The 22,511-nt window shown below is 33.4% G+C and overlaps 1 protein-coding gene across 2 annotated transcripts in view; it reads right to left on the reverse strand.

Moving 5' to 3' along the window:
- The window catches only part of LOC123681085 (PIH1 domain-containing protein 1-like), an 84,452-nt gene that overhangs the window by 11,905 nt on the left and 50,036 nt on the right, over positions 1-22,511 (reverse strand). For both annotated transcript variants that reach the window (XM_045619295.1, XM_045619296.1), the window contains exon 4: positions 17,376-17,701. In XM_045619295.1, coding sequence (XP_045475251.1) covers positions 17,376-17,701 — 326 coding nt within the window. The remainder of the gene's footprint in view (positions 1-17,375; positions 17,702-22,511) is intronic.

The raw sequence follows: 22,511 nt of genomic DNA on the forward strand, positions 1-22,511 counted from the left end.
CCCTTCGGCGGAGAATTTCGTAGAGAAGGATTTTTTCAACCAAAGGACTTTCTACCTCTACCCCACCGACAGAGTAGAAATTGAGAAAGTTATTAATACTTCAAAATCTGGAACAGCAACTGCCTTGGATGGAATACGGAGTGAGACTTTGAAGAGGATTAAGGAGTTCATCTCGACACCCCTCGAACACCTGATAAATGCCTCTTTCGAAGCAGGAAAATTCCCTGATATTTTAAAAAACGGATTAGTAACACCGGTGCATAAAGGAGGTTCAGCAGAATCAATTATTAATTATAGACCAATAACGATAATATCAAACATTGCAAAGATATTTGAGAAGGTTTTGGTGGTGAGGATGAACTCGTTTCTACGAAAGTGTAAGATACTCTCTCCTCGACAATTTGGCTTTCAACCAGGAAAAAGCGCAGAAGATGCAATAAATACAGTCACACAACATATTTATGAATATATAGACGAAAGTATTCCTTCAATGGGCGTGTTTATTGACTTGGCCAAGGATTTTGATACGGTTTCTCATGAAAAACTATTGGAAAAGCTGTATAACTTTGGTTTTCGTGGCCAAGCAAATGCATTATTAGAGAACTACTTAACAGGCAGACTTCAGGCTGTTAAAATAGGTGAATGTTTGAGTGATCTCGGGATGATATCCTATGGAGTTCCACAAGGGACAGTGTTGGGTCCCCTGCTCTTCATTATATATGTCGAATCTTTGATGAGGATGGACGTGGGTGGTGAAATTGTGAGCTACGCCGACGACACAGCAATAATATTTACAGCGGACTCATGGGAGAATTTGAAAAGGAAGGCTGAAAGCGGCATGAAAAAGTTAAAACAGTGGTTTCAGCATAACAAGCTCACTGTTAACTTGAAAAAAACTAACTATATTCGATACACTTCCTACCCTACAAACTTACCAGAAATGGGTCCCCTATGTCTCGGAGCGGGTGCGTTTATTTCGGAGGTTTCATCGGTCGAATATTTAGGTGTCATCCTTGATGGAAGTCTACGATGGGATTTGCAGATTGAGAGCATTGTGACTAGGACCAGATACCTTTTGGGACGTTTTGTGAGGCTCAGGAATACTCTGACAACGCACCAACTGCTCATTCTGTACAACTCCTTGGTACAGTCCCACTTGAATTATGGTATTCTCAGTTGGGGTGGAGCTTACAACTGCCATTTGAATAGGCTGTATATTATACAGAAGTGGTTCTTGAAGATAATTCTCAATAAACCCAGAACTTTTCCATCGGAGCAACTATATAAGGAATCCAAAATTATGGATCTCGCCCAGCTGTTTTGCTTTAGGATGGCCTCTCAGATACATAGAGATAAGAGCCTGCTCATGTATTCCTCGAACCCATATCAATTCAGACAACAATGTGAACGAATTGTGAGGCCAAGAGCTAGGAAGGCGATTGGTCAGAGATGTTTTTCCTATTTATCTCCAAGGTTTTACATTTCTGTTCCTGAGAATATAAAGCAGATAAACAACTGGCAGCAATTTAAAAATAAACTTAAAAGATTTATACTGTAAAATGACTGAAAAACTTTTTATTGTATAGTAAATCAACTTACCTGATCTGGATTTCCATGAAATTTGCTTGTTGTTGTAACAAAATTTTCCTGATTTGCGACATACTGCCCCCGATGATGATAACTTTACCGAGCATGTCCTTTCTTTTTTCACTGATGATGTGCGACACGAGGAGGAGGGAAGTTTGTTTTCGACAGATAGCTCTGAATGAGGAGACTCTGCTAATAATTTACAGGCGGCCGTTTCATCTGAAACTGCAACCTCATTTCTTGGTTCATTTGTATTGTGTAATTTTTACCTTAGTTTGTCTTGGAAGCTTAGGAGCATTTATAATTTTATTTTGAGGTGTTCAATACATTGAATGTGATATTGTGTTTCTATGTACCAATTAGCAAATAAACTATATTATTATTATTATTTGAACGCCCTCGTTCAGTCCGCGACGAAGAAACAATCCTTATTTTCATGAAAATCGACGAGGCCAACCACTCAATGTAAATAGTGACCGTAATTGCGATATGCTGCGGAACATTTTGGGCCCAGAGTTACTGGAATTTCAAGGTTATAATTCAAGAACGTGGTTTCAACAAGATGGGGCCACTCGCCATACAACAAATCAAGCAATGGTAGCTGTTAAAGAATTATTCCCTAATAAGGTCATTTCACGTAGGGGTAACATTAACTGGCCTCCCAGAAGCCCCGACCTTAGTCCACTTGACTATTTTGCATGGGGGTTCATTAAAAGTAAGGTGTATGAGAATAATCCAATGAATTCGACCCAATTGAAGCAAAACATAAGGTCAGAAATGGCAGCAATATCGAGAGCTATGTGTCAGCGTGTGATCGCCAATTTTCGTTCCCGATTAGAAGAGTGCCAGCAGCGTAACGGTCACCATTTAGATAACATAATGTTTTTCAAATAATTTTCCACTTCATGCTGTAATAATTAACAATAATTTTTTTTTTATTGTAACTGGTTTTTGTTTTATCGAAGTTACAAATACCCGATACCCTTTTTGGACACCTTGTATATCAAAATATTTCAATGTTCTTCATTCACTAGAATTAAAACTTTTTTAAGCACGATTACAAGACATCATCGAAGCAGGACCCCCGTTAAGCTAGCAGAACCACTTTCGAATTTTCGAATTTTTTTGGTCATAATTTTAGGCTCATTTTACGCTAATTTATTACCCTATTCAAAAATTTTGTGCTCCTGAATTGTCGGAGAACTCGCGGGTTCTGCTAGCTTAACGTTAAGCTAGCAGAACCACCAAGCTATTCGATATCTTATGGAAAATCTGATTACACCATAATTTTAGGCTCTTTTTAGGCTCACGTTTGAACCCATTACCAAATTTCTGAATTTACGTTTTTTTAAAAAACCCTGGGTTCTGCTAGCTTTACGGTTAAGCTAGCAGAACCCAATCGTAAATGAACACCTCAGAATAATTTGAATATCATAATAATTTTAGGCTCTATTCAAACTACTTAATTACCCTATTCCGAATTTTTTCGCTCCTCAGATTACCGAGATCTCATGAGTTCTACTACTACATTCATCCAATTCCGTCAGTACGGAAAACATGCAAATCTCATTTGAAAATGGAAAAAATTATTACGGTATAATTTTAGGCTCCATTCAAACTAATAAATTACCCTATTCCGAAATTGTTTGCTCCTCAGATTACCGAGATTCAATGAGTTCTACTACTACATTCATCCAATTCCGACAGTACGGGAAAAATGCAAATCTCATATGAAAATGGAAAACATTATTACGGCATAATTTTAGGCTCTATTCAAACTAATTAATTACCCTATTCCGAAATTTTTTGCCCCTCAGATTACCGAGATCTCATGGGTACATCTACTGCATTCATCACATTCCGTCAGTACGTGAAAACAGCAAATCTCATATGAATATGGAAACAATTATTACGGAATAATTTTAGGCTCTATTCAAACTAATTAATTACCCCATTCTGCTAGCTTAACGGGGGTCGAAGCAGGTAATGTTTTTTGTTGGGGGGGGGGGGGGGGTTTGATTGATTCTTTTTAAGCAGGGGCGCTAAAAATTCTTTGCTTCAGGTGCCAAAATTGCTAGCGCCGGCCCTGCTACTAAAAGGTAGAGTTCTATTTAATCTGGTCACACTGCTTTGAAAATAAAAATCCGATGCTGATAAGGCACGTCTGCAAAAAATGTTTTATTTTATTTGCTATCATAAGAATAAGAAGAATAAGAATAAAACGATGACTTATATCTCATAAATTGAAATGAGTTCTTTCATTTTTATCATCCAATCCATACAGGCTGTTCCAACAACAATGATGCAATGCTCTATTACAGTTAAGGGCTGATATTTTCGAATATTTTTCGACACGGTAACACGAGTTTCTATTAGAGCTACATCATCTAATTGTACCAAAAAAGTGTACCTCGATTAATGAATAAATATTTTTTCATGGAACATCTTGTTTTTCATTGAGTTTTCAGAGTGCACGGAATAAATTAACCCAAGTTGGTTCGCTCAAAATTTACCGTTTTTGAAATATCTCGATTTTTTATAAAGTTAAGGGGCTTTGGAAGATCCTAATCACTTCGAAATGAATGAATTTATTCAAAACAAGTCAATTAATTGACGACTCATTCAAACGTTATTATCGGGCTTATTCTAAATGGCATAGTCTGTATTTTATTTTCTTAATAGGTAGCAAATTTTAGTATCTTTGAAAGGTTGTCTACTGAATGACAAAATAAATTATAGGGTGTACCAGTTGAAATAGCCCGATATTAACTTTTGAATGAGTTATCAATGAATTCTATCATTTTAACACCCAGTAGAGTTCTCAAGGATTCTTTTTCGAAATCTCATTCGAATAAATTCTTTCACATTCACCATGGAAGAATCCTAATGGAATTTTTTTTACGTATCAATTTTTCGACCCTTATACATGTTTATTATTAACATTTAAATTTTCGCTGTCACTTACCTAACTGTAATTGTAAATAATACTATATTTGTTTTATGGACTATTGGACAACGTGATACTGAAATAATCAAATTTTGAGATTTTATTCTTCACGACCTCTATACCTGTTTTCGCCAAAGCATGCAATCGCTGTCAAAAATGTACAAGATACCCAATAAAAGATAACCAAATACAAAACTTTTTGAACATGATTGTTCGAGTTACTAGATACGAGATACCTTTCGACATTGAATCTGAAATACTTTAAAAAAATGGTTTTCGGAAATTTTTCAAACATAATTTTATTTAATGATATATACACTGTGTCTGTAAAGTATGGAACAAATTCATTTTTAGTTGAACAGACCATTTTAAGAAATAATCCTGAAACACATCGATCTTTGATTTTAATTTACCGTATTTTAAGATAGTAATCTAATATACAGGTTGAATTACTTTCGAGGAATGACGTCACCGTCATTTTTTTTAAATGGAACAAAATGGGGGTATTTTGTCTCAATTTTTCGATTACTCTAGCTGAGCTGATTCCAAAAATGTATCACATTTTGATTCCAATTGATACAGGGTAGACAAAAATACAATAGTTTTGTTTGTGCTCATAAAGTAACGCGTAACATTCTTTATCAGTTAAATTAACAATTTCATCAAAAATACTTATTGTATAGCGGCAATTGATTTGAATGTAACCTTTGTTACATTTTTTGATGTCTGCTAGACCACAAGTAACAAACATGTTTGGAAACAGCTCATTTTTATTAATCTAAAAATGTAAGAAACTACAGCGCGTTACATTCAAACCAATTGCCGCTAGACAATAAGTATTTTTGATAAAATTGTTAATTTAACTAATAAAGAATGCTACCCGTTACTTTATGACCACACACAAAACTATTGTATTTTTGTCCACCTTATACCAATTCGAATCAACATGTGATACATTTTTGGAATCAGCTCAGCTAGAGTAATCGGAAAATTGAGACAAAATGGGGGTGTTCCATTAAAAAAAATGACGGTGGCGTCATTACTCGATAGAAATACACCCTGTATATTAGCTCATTATTTCAAAATACGGTGAATTAAATTAAAAAATCGACGTGTTTCAGGATTATTTCTTAAAATGGTCTGTTTAGCTAAAAATGAATTTGTTCCATACTTTACGGACACAGTGTATAATATGATATACTTATAAGGTTTAAGTTTAGATATAGAGTACAATTTCAAGTAACAAAGATTATTATAATAATTATATTTGATTTCACAGTAGTATCTTTCAGAATTAGATTCACGATTATCAATATTTTTTATGGTTTTTTTTCATTTGCTTTCAACAATTGAACATATACTCCCATAGTCTCATATTACCGAATGATATGAATCTGAATATTTTAAATGATTGAATTGATTGGGAATACAAAGATGTGTAAAAATCTTCAACTTAGGTTTATTCACCATATGTTTTTAATGAGGTAACCTTCGAAATTTTCACTGCCCTTAGTGCCGTTTGTAGTTATTCTCAGCCGACAGTCACCAAAGAAGTTTAATGATTTTATTATGTTTGAGTACGTTCTTCTAGAACCGCGTGAAACGTAGAACCTCAATGGACAATGAATTGATTCATTGGAACAGTCTAGGCATCCCAATTTCCAACCGTCTCGGTTAGATTTCTAGAACTACTAAAATCTGCCAAATGACTTCTTCCTACTAAAAATTTCATAGAAATTTGCAGTTAGGCTAATGCATATTCATCCAAAGCCTAGTAATGATTATGCCAAACTCGTCGTTTTTGTGGTCAAGGAAATAGTGGATAATTTTTTATTGTTATTGTTATTGTTGTAATTTAACATCTAGAAGCAACAGTTAATTCAGATTGAATTGAAAGTTTCGAAATCTTCAGAAAAAAAAATTCGATCGGCTATATCTACGGAATTCCTTGTCGGATTTCGACTTACTAAACAGCGACATTCGATATTCGAAGATATCCTGAAAATTTCAAGTTTAAATATCTCTCCGAGAACAATCATTTTTTCGGCCGGACGAACAGAATCGAATTTCAGCAAGAATTCATCCTCACTGAGTCGAACCTCATTGTTTTTGACCATCTCTGGCACAAAATTCATAAATTACAGACATTATGACGAAATAATAAAGCTGAACGACAGTTCAACAATATAAAGTCATAAGTTTTCCAGTATGGAATAACTCGTCACATTTGTCCCTTCCATGCAGGTTGATGCTACATATTTGATATTCAATCTATATGTTGGTTAACAAGTATCATTCATTATTGTGACAATTCAATTTTTACTTTCATTTAAATATAGTCAAACATTTTTCTACAAAAAAGAATTGAATTGTTAAAAATTCAAAATCCATATTTGAAGAATTTCAATTTGTTCTCTTTTATTTTGCCCATTATTTTTTATTTTGATAATCCTGTATATATTGTCATCTTTGAAAAATAATAACCTCATTTTTTTATTCGCAAAAATTTACTATTTTGAATCAGTTCGCTTCTATAAAGTTCTGGTGTATTTCTTCTCTTACCCGTCCATATTCTTACATATGTTTATAGGAACAATATTTATTCCGATTAAAAAACTTCACTTCCAACAGTTCCTACTAAAGTGCTTAGTGCTCGAAATTTCGAATTACTTTTACAAAGTGCTTAGTAATCTCGAGTCTTTTGTGAAAATCGGTGCTTAGTGCTTGGTGCTCGAAGCCCTTTTTTCGAGTGCTTAGTGCTCAAGCACTTTTTTTCAGTGCTCGTCACAGCTCTGATAGGGTTATAATTTGTTGCACTAGAATTAAGATTTGAATTTGTTATTTTTGTTCTCATTTGATATTATCCTTTGAAATTATATAGAGTTGTGTGTTTTTAGTTTTAGTTGTATTTTTGCTTATTACATAGGTTTCTATTAATATTCCTTATTTCATGAATATTTTGTATTTAGATGTATCATAATCATGTTGTGATTAATGTTGTAATTAGATTAGAGTAGAATGAAGATAGCACATATTAATATACGGTCAAAATTTACGGGTTTTAATGAATTTTCTGAGATTGTGTTGAAAGATGATTTTGATATCGTGGCGGTGACTGAGACGTGGCTGTCTGAGGGCGTGGAGCTGGGTGCGGTGGCAATTCAAGGTTACAAATTTTTTCATTGGCCTAGAAATTCAAGAGGTGGAGGAGTTGGTATTTACTATAGAAATACATATTCGGGTGAGTCTCTTTCTTTGAACTTAAATCTCGGTAGCAACTTAGAATATTTATTTATGAAATTTAGGTTTGGAGGTGTCATTATCAATATTGGTGTTTTTTACCGACCTCCAAATTACAACTTGAATAATTGTGTCGCGGATTTAGATAATATTTTGTCAAATGTCTGTTTGTCACAGGGTGAGATCATTTGTTTGGGTGACTTGAATGTTGATTTCTTTAAGATGAGGAACCCTGTCGCTGATTGCTTTGAGTCTTACGGTCTTTCACAGATTTTAAATGAACCTACTAGAATAACATGCAATACTCAAACATTAATTGATCCAATATTTATTTCAAATGATGAACTTATGAGCACAGTGGGGACCATTCCTTGTGATAGTCTCTCCGATCATAGGATGGTGTACACGGAACTCAAGTCGAGGGCTGTGAGGCCCGGGACGCGGTTGATAACGTTTCGATGTTTTAATTATTTCGACTATGATACATTTCTTGAAGACTTATATAATTTACCATGGATGAATGTGATCGTAGAAAAAAATATTGACGAAAAAATTTCAACGTTTAACCGATTTATTTTAGAACTATTCAATAAACCAATATTTGGCCCATAATATAAACTGTAGATATCACCTTTTCGCGGACGATTTTCAAATCTATTTTCATACCAGGATTGAGGAGTTTGCTCAGTCCGTTCGACTTTTAAACGAAGATCTTTCTATTATTTCCACCACTGCTTCCCATATGGGTCTCGTTTTAAATACCTCTAAAACACAATCCATCGTCATTGGTACTGAAAAAAGTTTGAGTAAGGTAAATATACACGACCATGAAATAGTTCTCTGTGGGGAGAATGTTCCGTACTCTTCGGAGGTGAGAAGTCTGGGTTTGATTATAGATGAGACGCTTTCTTGGGATCCTCAGATTACCAGTATAAGCAAAAAGTTTTACCAGAGTCTCCATCAGCTCCGTCTCATGAAGAATTTCCTACCTTTCCAAACACGAAAGACTCTTTTCTTTACACTATTGCTCCCTATTCTGGACTATGCTGACGTGGCCTTCATGGGTCTAACGGTAAGCCAGTTGGGTAAACTTGACCGCCTACAGAATGCAGGTATTAAATTCGTGTACAACTTGAGAAAATTTGACCACGTTAGTCAGTTCAGTGATGCTCTCAACCTGCTGCCCATTGCATTGCGTCGTAATTGGCATACTCTGCTTCTGGGCTATAGGGTTTTAAAATGTCGCATTCCATCTTATTTGCACGGCCATATTCGACCTCTCGGAGACGAGGATCATCATACGAGAGCACTTGGTAATCTCACTTTAAGAATAAACGCTCACTCTGCCAATTCTGTTCGTAACTGCTTCTCTGTGAGATTTCCTCGACTTTGGAACCGCATCCCCGTGGAGATATCTCATAAGCCTACTTTCGGATCATTCAAAATGAGCCTCAAAAGATACTTAAAACAGACCATTCGTCGATATCTTCCCTCATTTTCCTTTTCAATTCATCCCACCTTTATCCCTAACAGGTAACACAAACATTATATGTATTTTCTTTTTTTCAAATTATGTTTAGTGAACTCATATATGTAATGGAAATGCTGATTTGTAGAGGGTTGGCAGAAAGACATCGCTCAGCGATATGCCCACCCATTGCACATTTTTATACACATTTCTGTTATATATGTATTTGCAATAAAGAGTTCTAATAATAATAATAGTAATAATAAACATGCCCCCCTAATTGAAAGGAGAGTTTCCAAGCCGAGGGCTCCTTGGTTAACGGATAATAATCTAAAGATGATCATGAAACTACGTGACAGGGCTCTTCAAAAATTCAAGCGCTCGCGTTCAGATGAGGATTGGATTTCTTATAAAAAATTGCGTAACTTCGCTGTGGAATCGACTAGGGGCGAGAAGTCTGCTTATCTAAGGTCAATTTGTGTAGAAAAAAATTCGAGTAAAACCTGGCGAGCCTTAAGAAATATGAACATTCGGTCGGGTAGAGTGAATGTTATTCCAGCAAACATCTCTCATCCGGAAGATATAAGTGATCATTTCGCATCTTTTTCGAGAAATGGTTCAGACTATCCAAACTATCGACTTTTATTCAAATGGTAGATTCGATCCGGGTGATAGTTTTTCAGTTTCTATGACATCTGCGGCGGAGGTGAATTCAATTTTGAATGATCTGAAGTCTGATGCTTTGGATATAGATAATATTAATGCAACTATGTTGAAATACTGTAGCCCATTCATATATGACGTCATAGTAAATATTATTAATAGTTCTATTGAGGAGAGCTACTATCCTGATGCATGGAAGGTTTCTATTGGTCGACCAATTCCTAAGAAGGATGATGTTGACAGTTATGATGACCTGAGGGTTATTAGTATTTTGCCAACCATTTCTAAAATTTTTGAGAAAGTGTTATACTACCAAATATATAAATTTGTGAAAAAAAAATTTTTACCTTTAGTACTGCCACGGCACTGACAACTGTGTTGAATGATCTGATGGAGGCGCATGATAGGGGTATGGCAAGTGCACTCATTTTGTTAGATTATTCAAAGGCTTTTGATACTATCGATCATGGTCTTCTCATTTCCAAGCTCATATATTATGGATTTGATGACCCGGCTGTTTCTTTACTTCATTCGTACCTGCAGAGACGTTCCCAAAGAATATTCAGCAACGGGATATATTCGTGTCCTAGAGATGTTCATACTGGCGTACCACAGGGATCGATTTTGGGTCCGCTCCTTTTTATTATTTATACTGCGGATATTCTTGGGTCGGTGTCTCATTGTAAGGTGCAGGCATATGCTGATGATGTGCAGTTATATATGCATTTTGATCCTTCTGATGTCGGAGTAGTTAATGATCGTTTGAATGAGGAGATGGCTAATATCGCTTCAATCTCCGGACAACATGCACTGAACCTAAACGCAAAGAAAACGGTGCTTTTATGCTTTTCCTCTATGAATACTCGGCAAGTGCTCAGGAATGCTTCGAATGTTTCAGTAGGCGATACAAGGTTACCTTTGAGTGAGTCAGTCAGAAATCTGGGGTTGCATCTTGATGTCGATTTGAGATTCTGTGGGCATGTCAGGAGTTGGTTGAGGAGAGCTTATACAAATTCGAAGCTCCTTTATTCCAATAGACATGTTTTGAGTCAGGGTTTAAAAAGGGTGCTTTGTAAATCACTCGTGCTTTCTCACTTTACCTACTGTGATTTCTTGTATGGACATTGTTTGCGGAGATTGGAAAAGGATCGCATCCAGAGGGTTCAAAACAACTGCTGCCGTTTGATATATGGATTACGAAAATTCGATCACATAAGCGGTCCATTAATTTCAACGGGTTGGCTCAATATGGATGGTAGGAGAAAACTTCATCTTGCAGATTTCACTGTGAAGTTATTGAGGTCTCCAGATTCACCAAAGCATCTTCTGTCTGGTTTTGTCTCGGTGGAGTCGAGACATGGTAGAGGTACCAGAATCGGGAGCAGGTTCCTTGTTCCCCGTCATCGGACTGCCATGTTTTGTAGGTCCTTCATTTACCGTGCTGTATCACTTCTTAACTCCCTTCCAGAGGATCTCAGGAATTTGAGCGTTAACAGATTCAGGGTCAAATACAAACAGTACCTTTTAAATGATCAGAACCGAATGTAGTAGTTTGAAAAATTCAACATACCTGCTCTATATTCGAGGGCTCATTATTCATGATTGTGATTGTGTTAACTTTTTTTTGGTGTCTCGTGCAACATATATATATTTTTTCTTCCTTTTTCCTGCTCTGATGTGGTTGAGTTTGAATAGCTTAGCTAGACTTCGCCACGTCATAGTAGTTTTTTTCTCCAATTGTGGATATTTGATTTATAATTTTTGTAACAATAAAGGCGATTTATTATTATTATTATAATTACAAGCGATCTTTATAATTCAGTCCATTGTTCTTTTATGAGCTATCAATAATGTTAATTAAAATTTTGCATTCATTCATAAAGTATAACGTATAAAAATACCAATTTTGTTTTAAGTGCGATTGATGAATGAATCGCAAATTGAGTGTTGAAAAAAAATGTGTAATGTTTTATTTGGAAATAATATTGCTTTATGCAACAGTCAAATATTGTGAACCGCCGTGTACACGATAACTTTCGAACAGAATGTCTAGTCTTGAAACTTTCTTGGTAAATTCAGGTTTCGAATAATTAGATAAGTTCCCTCATGGGCAAAGTGTGTTTAATATTTCTGGAGTTATAATCATATGAAATTTTGTTTTCACAATGATTGAATAAATTTCCATCCAATTAAATGAAATTAAGGAAAGCAGTAGCAAAATAATGAAACGCAAGTTCATTCAAAATTTAGTGAGGATCGTATCATTGGGATATCATATATATATATATATATATATATATATATATATATATACATTCTTATCTATTAGATATATTGCGATCAATAATTTGCTTACGAATTATATATATATATATATATATATATATATATATCCTTAATTTCATTCAATTGGATGGAAATTTATTCAATCATTGTGAAAACAAAATTTCATATGATTAGAACTCCATATATATATATATATATATATATATATATATATATATATATATAAATATATATATATATATATATATATATATACAGGGTGAGTCTTTGACTTGTACATATATTTTAACCGAAGATTCTTGAGGTCAAAAGAAACACTTTTATCATTTACCATTTTTTCCGATTCGGCCCTGTTAAAAAGATATAGCCATTTTTAATTTTCATAATGAGCTAATTCACCCCTGGTAACCGGAACACTGAAGTTTTCGCAAGTATAAGATATACAATTTGAACCTTGGAAATAAGATACTAGATTGGAAAAACCATCATAAACTCACTTTTAACATTCCATTTGTTGAACAAAGTAGTATTTATAATACAATAAATGAGTTATCCCAATTTCATTGGCGATAAAGATTGAATATTTTCCTCTTGATTTTCTATTTCATTTCCGATAATCAACGAATTGAGCTCGCTACCACCCATATTAGCTTAGCTCTGATACTCATAATTCATATCCATTCATTCATTTATTATATCGCATTTATAATATATCGTACAAGAATTGACATTTAACCTCACATTCACAAATAAATCTGTAAAAGATCTAACACAGACTAGTAGTCTGTGGTTTTAAGTTTGAACCTCAAATTTCGAGTGTTGCAAATTTAAACACAGCAGTTCGAATAATCTATGTTCTAACCTAAAATATTCATTTACACTGTTGTTGTTATTATGATTTTGATATGCTATCATGAAATGAAAATCATCGAAGATTTGAAGAATCCCAACAGAATATTGAAGTTCCATACATATTTTCGAGAAATTTAAAAACAATTTCCAAAATAATTGTGTGGATACAAAATAAATAAGTGTGCATTCTGATAGAAAGTAATTCCTTTATGAAATGAAGCATTTGATTTGGTCCAACTATCTCATAAAAATAAAAATAATGATCTGTTTCAATATTTTTGGAGCCATCAGTGTGAAAATATGGAAATGAAGTTTTATGGCTCTGTAATCAATGGAAAATGTTAGACTCCACTTGTAATCAAATTTGTTCTATAATATGTACCTACATTATAGCCAACTCTACTACTTGATTCTTCTTGATTTTGCCATTGAAAATAAATGAGAAGTATTCAATAATATCCACAGTTGAATATCCTGTTTCTTTCAACTCACCTATTTGTTTTCATATTAAAACAATTATGGCACTCTTGGAAGTATGTCAATCATATGCTCTAGGATGAATTTATGGAACAGCAAAAGAATAAAAGTATTTAATCTCAATCACATGAAAATTTGTCCAGTATGTACTTAGTGGTATGTTTCGATCTGAGTTTGAATGACCCTCGAAGAATACAGTATTGTTCGATAGCAGCAGTCTTTAGTGGGATATTGACTGTTGTCATTATAATGGGACTATTTTGTGAAAACTTTTTTGAACATGGGCTTCATGGGAAATCTGGACTTTTCAAAATAAAATGTTGATTTTAATGAAGTATCTTCTTATTATAAGAGCTGTGTCAAAGCTCTGTAATTTGTAATCAAATAGATGCGTTGAGGTGAGCTTATTCAAATAACTTCATTTTCAAACTAAGTTGGCTAGTACTTCAATTCTAAAATCTGAGACATGACATCATAGTAAATATTCATTTCTGTGGTTTTTTTTCCAGAACAGAACAGAGTTGCATTTAGCCAAAGTACCCAATTTTTCGAATTTCACAGATAATTTTTTTTTTTTTAAGATCAAGTTACTCGAAAACTGCGCTTTGTAGGAGAAAATATGAAGAATACTTTTATTTTCCAAATTAGCCAAATATTGTTCAATGAACGTTCAAATTACTTTTAAGAGTTGGGTTCTTCGAATTTCTGGTATTTTTATGTGATGTAATGTTCATAATGAAGAAACTGAAAGATGTGTAGGGAATCTTGTGTTCGGAGAAGATGTATCACATCAAGGAAAAGCTATATTCCAAAAATCATTTCCTTCAATAGAACCATTTACGAGATATAGCTGAAAATCACTTTTTTTTATCGATTTTCAACAGCCTGTATCTTTGTAACCGGGCCGAATCGGAAAAAACTATAAAGGAAAAAAGTGTTTCTTTTGACCTCAGGAATCTTCGGTTGAAATATATGTACAAGTCAAAGACTCACCCTGTATATATATATATATTGAAAATTCGATATCTCAGAATCTATCTATATATATATATATATATATATATATAAATATATATATATATATATATATATATATATATATATATATATATATATATATATATATTGAAAATTCGATATCTCAGAATCTATCGGTAAGAATTCACTCAAATTCTCTGTATAAATCGTTCAATGATAAAGGTATATATCCAAAAATTCAGTCATTCAGCTTTTCTACACTAGCACATTCCGTTTAAAAGTTATCGTGTTGACGACCTCCAGCCTGATCGACATAATTGATTTTGGTCTAGAGTTGATTATCGGTGAGACGAACCCAACTCACTATTTTTTGTGAACAAGCATGTAAAAAAAAAGAAATGCTCACTAACAAGTGCAAGTGCAAATTTCTTACAGTTTACAGATGAAGAGTTTAGTAGAGGGTCTCTATAAATGATTATAATATCGCAACCGCCTTTGAATTATTCTTATTTTGCCGCTTCATATAGATACTGTTTATTCTTTAATTCCAGTCACTGAATTGATATACAGGGTGGCCACTTTTTCAATGGGATTGTATTGGTAACTTTTAAACCATAAGAGTTAGAAGGTCGGTCAAATGGACAAAAAGTTGCATACATAGAAGCATTATCAAGCAGTTCAAACAAATCGAGATTATCAGGGCCGGTTTTCGAGATATCATAAGAAAAGTAAATTATGTCATTTTGATTTTTCTTTTTTTCCCACTTCATTTCGAATATCATCAAAAAGTGTCACAGGAATTTTTTATTTGACAGTAAATTATCCTCAATTTGACGTAATCAGATTTCGTATCCAACGTTTCGTACTCTCTGGGCCACCCTCAACCTAATTTTTTTCAATACGGACCTGCATATTTTATGACATTTTTCGAAACAACTTTTAACGCTGAATTCAATGATATATCATACAATGTCATTCAAAGTAGATTTTCAGGTGATTTTGACCCTTATCCAATTTTCTTAAGTTCGGATCTGTATTACCTTCATTTAGTTTAATTAACAACATGCAATATGCAATAAATTTCGATAAGAAAATCAACTTACCCATCTTGAACTAAATGGAACATCAGAATCAAAGCAAGAAACCAGTATACTGGTTTCTTTGTTCTTCTTTTATAATAATCATTTAAATATTTCAATTCATAATAATTAAACGAAAGTATCATTTAATGAAAGAAAAATCAAATGATTATTCCAAAGTTAATGAAAATTAATGAAGTAAGTGTTCGAAATGTCCACCATTTTGTAAAATGCACTTTACGGTTCTGGAACCCATACTTCTTATACATTTGCTTGTTTGGTCTCCTTGAATACCTTCCAAAACATTCTCAATTTTCTCGCGAGGTATCACTATTGTTGTATTTGTCATTTGTTCCGTTGAAACAAATTACAGAATCGAAATTTATTTTGAGAGCATTACGATATAATTTTTGCAAGGCTTGGTATTCAAATTTAAAATCATTGTATTCGCGTCTCTTGACTATTTTATTAAGAGCAGTTTTTGAACAATTCCATTGACTGGCCTCAGTTCTCGATTTTTTTTCTGGTTCGATTGAATTTGGGTCAGAACATTGATATCGTTAATAGACTTGTTTTTTCTTACATACACACCATTAATTTTGGATGAGGGTCAAAATCTCCTGAAAATCAACTTTGAATGACATTGAATGATATATCGTTGAATTCAGCGTTAAAAGTTATTTCGAAAAATGTCATAAAATATGCAGGTCCGTATTGAAAAAAATGAGGTTGAGGGTGGCCCAGAGAGTACGAAACGTTGGATACGAAATCTGATCACGTCAAATTGAGAATAATTTACTGTCGAATAAAAAATTTCTGTAACATTTTTTTATAATATTTGAAATAAAGTGGGAAAAAAAGAAAAATCAAAATGACATAATTTACTTTTCTTATGATATCTCGAAAACCGGCCCTGATAATCCCGATTTGTTTGAACTGCTTGATAATGCTTCTATGCTTGCAACTTTTTCTCCATTTGACCGACCTCCTAACTCTTATGGTTTAAAAGTTACCAATACAATCCCATTGAAAAAGTGGCCACCCTGTATAATGAGCCTTGAAAAAAAAGTGGTCTATATATTCGACAATGAGAAACTGCAAACCACACACCATTTTTTTTGAAAATGTAGTGGAGTCCCAATAAAATTGTGAGGATGCTCAGATTTATAGTTTTGTGAATTCACATAACCCGATAAATCAAACCAAGCCTCGTCACAGTCATCAATGAAAAAAGTCAGGTTTAACCATCGGTCCTCATTCAGGTTATTAAGAAATTACTAGTAGTAATCATTACGTGGAATATCTATGGTTGTCAATTCCATGACAATTCAAAATTCGATGATATATAGTTGAGTCTCTTAGTGAAGGGCGGCAAAAAATTATTCGAAGGCAACTCACATTCATTCATAAAGTCCTGTAGTAGCAAGTAATTTCCGTAAGTTAACTATACAAGTGAAGCAATCTTTGGGAGAGTTCTAGCTGACAAGTTGCAAGTGCATTTTCTTATGGTGATAACTTCAGTGACCTGTGGTATTACCCATCAGTAAACTAGCTAAATGTAAACGAAGCTTCGAACTTGGATATATGTCCGAAATAATTCGTGTTAAGTTATTGTAATTTACTGTGAACGAATTCGTATTATCTATCCTTCATGTTTGAACAGAGCATTGAATAATAAAATGTTTCGCCCAATTTTAGATTGAATTAAAATTTTGGAGTCCAAATAATTGCGATAACTGCTTGAACAGAAAACAAGGACTCAAATTTTTAGGCTAGTAAATGAATTGATTTTACTCACCACATCAGGAAATATGAATTCACCAATAAGACAATTTTGCTTGAAAGTTTTCTTGTACAAGCGGTATTTTGGCACCTTAGCTTCGAAATGAGCAGACGATAACATTTGTATTTTAGGTGTTTTTTCTTTTAAATTATTCAAGTCTTTATAATCGAGTCCCATTTCCTTTGCCATGTCTCGATCCTGAATTTTATGTTTTTGAATATTTCCAAGGTGTCTCCTGTTGGATAATATAATTTTATCTTCTTCAATACAATCTATCTGATATTTTTCTTTAAGGGCTTCAAAAACAATTGTTAGCACGAAATTTTTCCAGTTTGAATCGTCTAAAAAAAAAATAGGTAAGAATCATATGACGATATTATAGTAATGTTGAGTGATGAGAAGACGAAAATATAATATTTATAAACATAATTTCATATTTTATTATCATTTATATATTTTTGGATAAATAATATAATATAAGATAACTTCATTATCCTTTTTGGATACATTAAAGTAGGATAAATCATATATCAAATTAACTCTATTATTTTTGCACCTGAGGGATTCTAATCTTATTTAGCATACAGTGACTTAATAAAACAAAGTTACTGCGTTCGGCAAATCCCCACCGGTGAAGAGCGTACGGTGTAAGGTGCGAACGGTTGATAGGTCACGTAACCACGATGCAAGAGGTGCGTGCGTGTTTTGCCGAACGATGACGGAGCTGATACGAAGAAATTTTTATTGAAATTATTGGAGACGGTCAGACTAGATCAAATTTATCTCCTTGTGATATCAGGATGTATTCTACATAATGTGCTCCTCTTGAGAGATATCAGAGAACCAATTTGAAGACAGTAAAAGGAATTTTATAATGTTTTCTTTGAAAATGGATGAAAAATTTATTCGCTGATACACAATTATGTATATAATGTTATATCCCAAAAAAAAACAACTGTCACTGAATAATCAATTGAAGTGTTTCTCTGAAATAAAAGTTTATTTTTTTATCATGGAAAATATAACAGGTAGTAACACAATTTAATTAATTATAACACATACCTGAAATAAAAGAAACAACATTCAAAGTTAATTATTCAATCAATTCAATTCAACATTCAAATTCTCTCTAATGCAAAATTCAGTTTTAATTATTTCTGTCACTTTGACATACAATGTAACTTGATAACATACAACAGTCTCCTTACATCTCCCCCCCTAGGAAGACAGTTTTGGTACAAAACTACTAAACAATCGATATCATCCTTCATCTGCTACTTCTATATTAGGAATCGGAATCAATTTAGAAATATGAAACAAATTCTATTCTGATTTTCTATGTCCTGTATTAATTTCAAAAATCGATTGTGATATTTTTTTCAATATTATATAAGGTCCAATTCTTAATTGGTCTAATTTTTTTCGATTCAGTTTATTACCATTTTCAACATATACTGAGTCGCCAACTTTGAAATCGTATTCCCTTCTGTTCTTATCATATATTCTCTTATTGTATTCATGGTATCTATTACTATTTTTTAAGGCAATTTTCCTATCCTTTTCTAGGTTATTCTTGTCCTTCGCTTTCCTTAGTTCATTTGGTAATATTGAAGTATCATCTCCTTGTAATAAATATTTAGGACTGAATCCAGTAACTGTGTGTTCAGTCTCATTGTACTTTTCGACACAATTATGAGCTACTCTTGTCCATGCGTATTTGTTATCTTTTTCATTCATTGCACATCTTATTTTATTAACTAACGTTTGATTAAGTCTTTCATTCAAACCATTGGAGAATGGTGCATTCACTGCAGTGAAAATCATTGTGATGTTTTTCTCTTCTAGGAAATTCTTAAAATCCTTAGAATTTATACCCGGATACTGATCAGTAAGAAGTGTTCCAATATTATAATCTTGAAGTACATTATCTATAAGCTTGATGAAATCATTTGAGTTTTGTGTTTTTGATGTCAATATGCAAGCAAATCTCGTGAAATGGTCTACTAGAATATGTAAATAATTCTTAGTGGACCGCGAGCCACCGAATCCTCCTATTGTGTCTATTGAAACAATTTCAAACGGTTTTTCTGCAGGACCTAGATGCGATAACAGACCAATTTTGTCTTGTCTCGATTTATTTTTTATGCAAATTTCACAACACTTACAAATTTTCTTAATATTCTTCAATACATTCTCTGATGTGTAATAAGGGAGTATTTTGCTTTGCATTTGTTTTATCCCTATGTGACAAAAATTCTTGTGGGTATTCTCTATAAGTTTTTTACAAAACTCTTCCGACAGTATAATCTTTTCTTTATTTCTTACTTTCTTGTAATATAGACTATTTTTGGAAATAAATTTATTCCTGTTATTTTTTAAATCTTTATTCTCTTCTTGATCTGCCAAAATATCTTCAATCTTTATCATATTCACTATTTTCAATTTATCTTCTTCATCCTCTTGGGATTCCAGTACCGGATTTCTGCTCAAGCAATCTGCTTCCAAATTTTCTTTTCCTGGACGATAAATTATCTCAAAATCGTATTGTGATAAATAATAAGTGAGATCGCCCAATTCCCCATCTGTTCGAGCTTTAATATTCATTTTCTCTAAAGGTTTATGATCGGAAAATACTTTGAATGATTTTCCTATGAGCCAATGTTGCCAATATTTTACAGATTCTTTTATCGCTAAACATTCTAAATAGACAGCCTTCTTCTTTTTCTGTGTTTCGTTCAGTTTTTTTGAAAAATATGCCACTGGTTTTTCAACTTTTGAATTCTCATTCAGTTGCGGTTGTTTCAGAACAGCTCCTATCCCTTGTAAGCTTGCGTCAGTATATATATGGATTGGTAGGCCCGGATCGAAAATAGCCAAGATTGGCTGAGTACACAGAAAATTTTTCATATATTCAAAGGCTTTTTGACATTCTTCTGTCCAAATGAATTTTTGACCTTTCCTCAACAAATTATGTAAGGGCTCTAGAACCATTCACAGAGACATTCAGCTGATCTTCAAGCTTTTCTTCTAAGAAGATATCTTCAAACTGAAGATTACCACCTTCATCCAGATAGGTAGCAGCCAAATCCTCGTTTAAATTAATCCATACCCTTCTAATTTGGTTTCTCTTGGAAATTGAATTTTTAACCTTATTATAGGCTGAAGTTTTTATTACTTGTGTATGTAAACTAGCTCTTTGATACATATCGGGAATTGCATAATTACGGCCATCAGTAGTTCCAATAGAAGTTATGCAAAGCACATTAGTTTTGGAATCTTCTGCACATATCTTAAAATCAAACCGTAGCTTGTCCATGTTTGTGATATCAACAAGAATGTTGTTTTATAATGTTATATCCCAAAAAAAAACAACTGTCACTGAATAATCAGTTGAGGTGTTTCTCTGAAATAAAAGTTTATTTTTTTATCATGGAAAATACAACAAGTAGTAACACAATTTAATTAATTATAACACATACCTGAAATAAAAGAAACAACATTCAAAGTTAATTATTCAATCAATTCAATTCAACATTCAAATTCTCTTTAATACAAAATTCAGTTTTAATTATTTCTGTCACTTTGACATACAATGTAACTTGATAACATACAACAGTCTCCTCACATGCATTTTCTCAAATAATACTTTATTTTTAATTAAAATAATAATTCCTTAATTGCCTCCAACATAACCGAAACATAAGAAAAAACTCTAAGTATATAAAGAGATTTTGCATAATGAGCTTATTATAATTATTGTTTTTCCAAAATTCTCAGATTCGTGCATGATGCTCAAAGACAACCAATGCATGTACCTATTTTCAAACCAATCCTCGATTTCTAATTTTTAGGTTCAAATCTGAATACTATTTATTTAGAGAAATTTAATTAAATCAAAAAAGGCATCAATTGTAATACATATTTGGAATGCCCAGTTTAGTCGCCTCTATAATGCCTCCAATTTTTATTTGTATTGTCCTGAATATAAAACTTCAATATAACCTCTGGAAATCAAAAATTCCTATCCCACAGAATTTGCCGTACTTCTTCTCTTCATTTTTATGTTAATATTATTGTAATCTATAGTCGCACCGCAGTACGCATCGTTTTCTCCGATTGGTGTAAAAGGTTGAGCACCGGTGTAACCGGTCAACATTTACCGTACGCAGAACAGTGCAGACTGTGCGAACGGTGTGATTTGCCGAAAGCCTAAGGAGCCTACAGTTGGAATAGTGCGAACGGTGTGACATATACCGAACGCAGTATTAGTTTTACCCCCGTTTTCTCAAAGGCCAATCCACGTGAAAATCAACTCAACAGCTGTCAATTCTATTGTTAAAAGCGTCATTTGGGTTGCTGAAAGTTAGGTTAACTCCATTTATTTGAACATTCTGCTAGTTTTATTAGATTTTTTAATTTGGAGAGTCAAAAAATAGCTAGATCACACAGTTAACACAGTGGCCAAGTATTACACGTGAATTGCACGTCAAGCGTCATTTTGGGTATCTGAAACGCATTTTGAGGCAAATTCAGGTTCGATAGCCTCGCAAAGGGTCACCAAATGTCAAATCCAAACGAACATAGATTAGTTTAATTTTACACTGAACAACATCTCAGAAACCCAAATGGATTTTACATCGCTGTCGAGTTGAATGTTGTTTTAGTTGAACAAAGATCAATCTTTCAGAAACCGGGGGTTAATCTTAGTTTTTAGGAATGGAGCATAAACCAACCATGACAATACAATTGGCTGAACCGAACTGACTTTGTCAAAATTGAAATTATTAGGCCTGATAGCATTTGATTGTATATAGAACAAATATATTCAACTGAAAAATACTGGATCAATAAAATAGGCGTTGTTTTGGATAAATCTCGAATACCTAAATGGAGAATGTAAACAAAAAACCGCCATATTTAAGCTCAGCCAATCAAAACCAAGAGCACGCGTTTCGCCACTGTGGTTTATTAATAGCGTAATCGACTGGCTGTACCCGTGCGAATTAATTCGAATTTTTGGTGAGCTAAACGACATAACTAGCTCGAATTATTTCGCACTGGTGCAGCCAGTCGAATACGCTATGACCAATGTAATTTAGGATGAAATTTAATTCAAAATAGTTTAGTCTAATTCTAACTCGATCGTAATTG

The sequence above is a fragment of the Harmonia axyridis genome, chromosome 5 (assembly GCF_914767665.1).
Source record: "Harmonia axyridis chromosome 5, icHarAxyr1.1, whole genome shotgun sequence".
Lineage (NCBI taxonomy): Eukaryota > Metazoa > Arthropoda > Insecta > Coleoptera > Coccinellidae > Harmonia > Harmonia axyridis.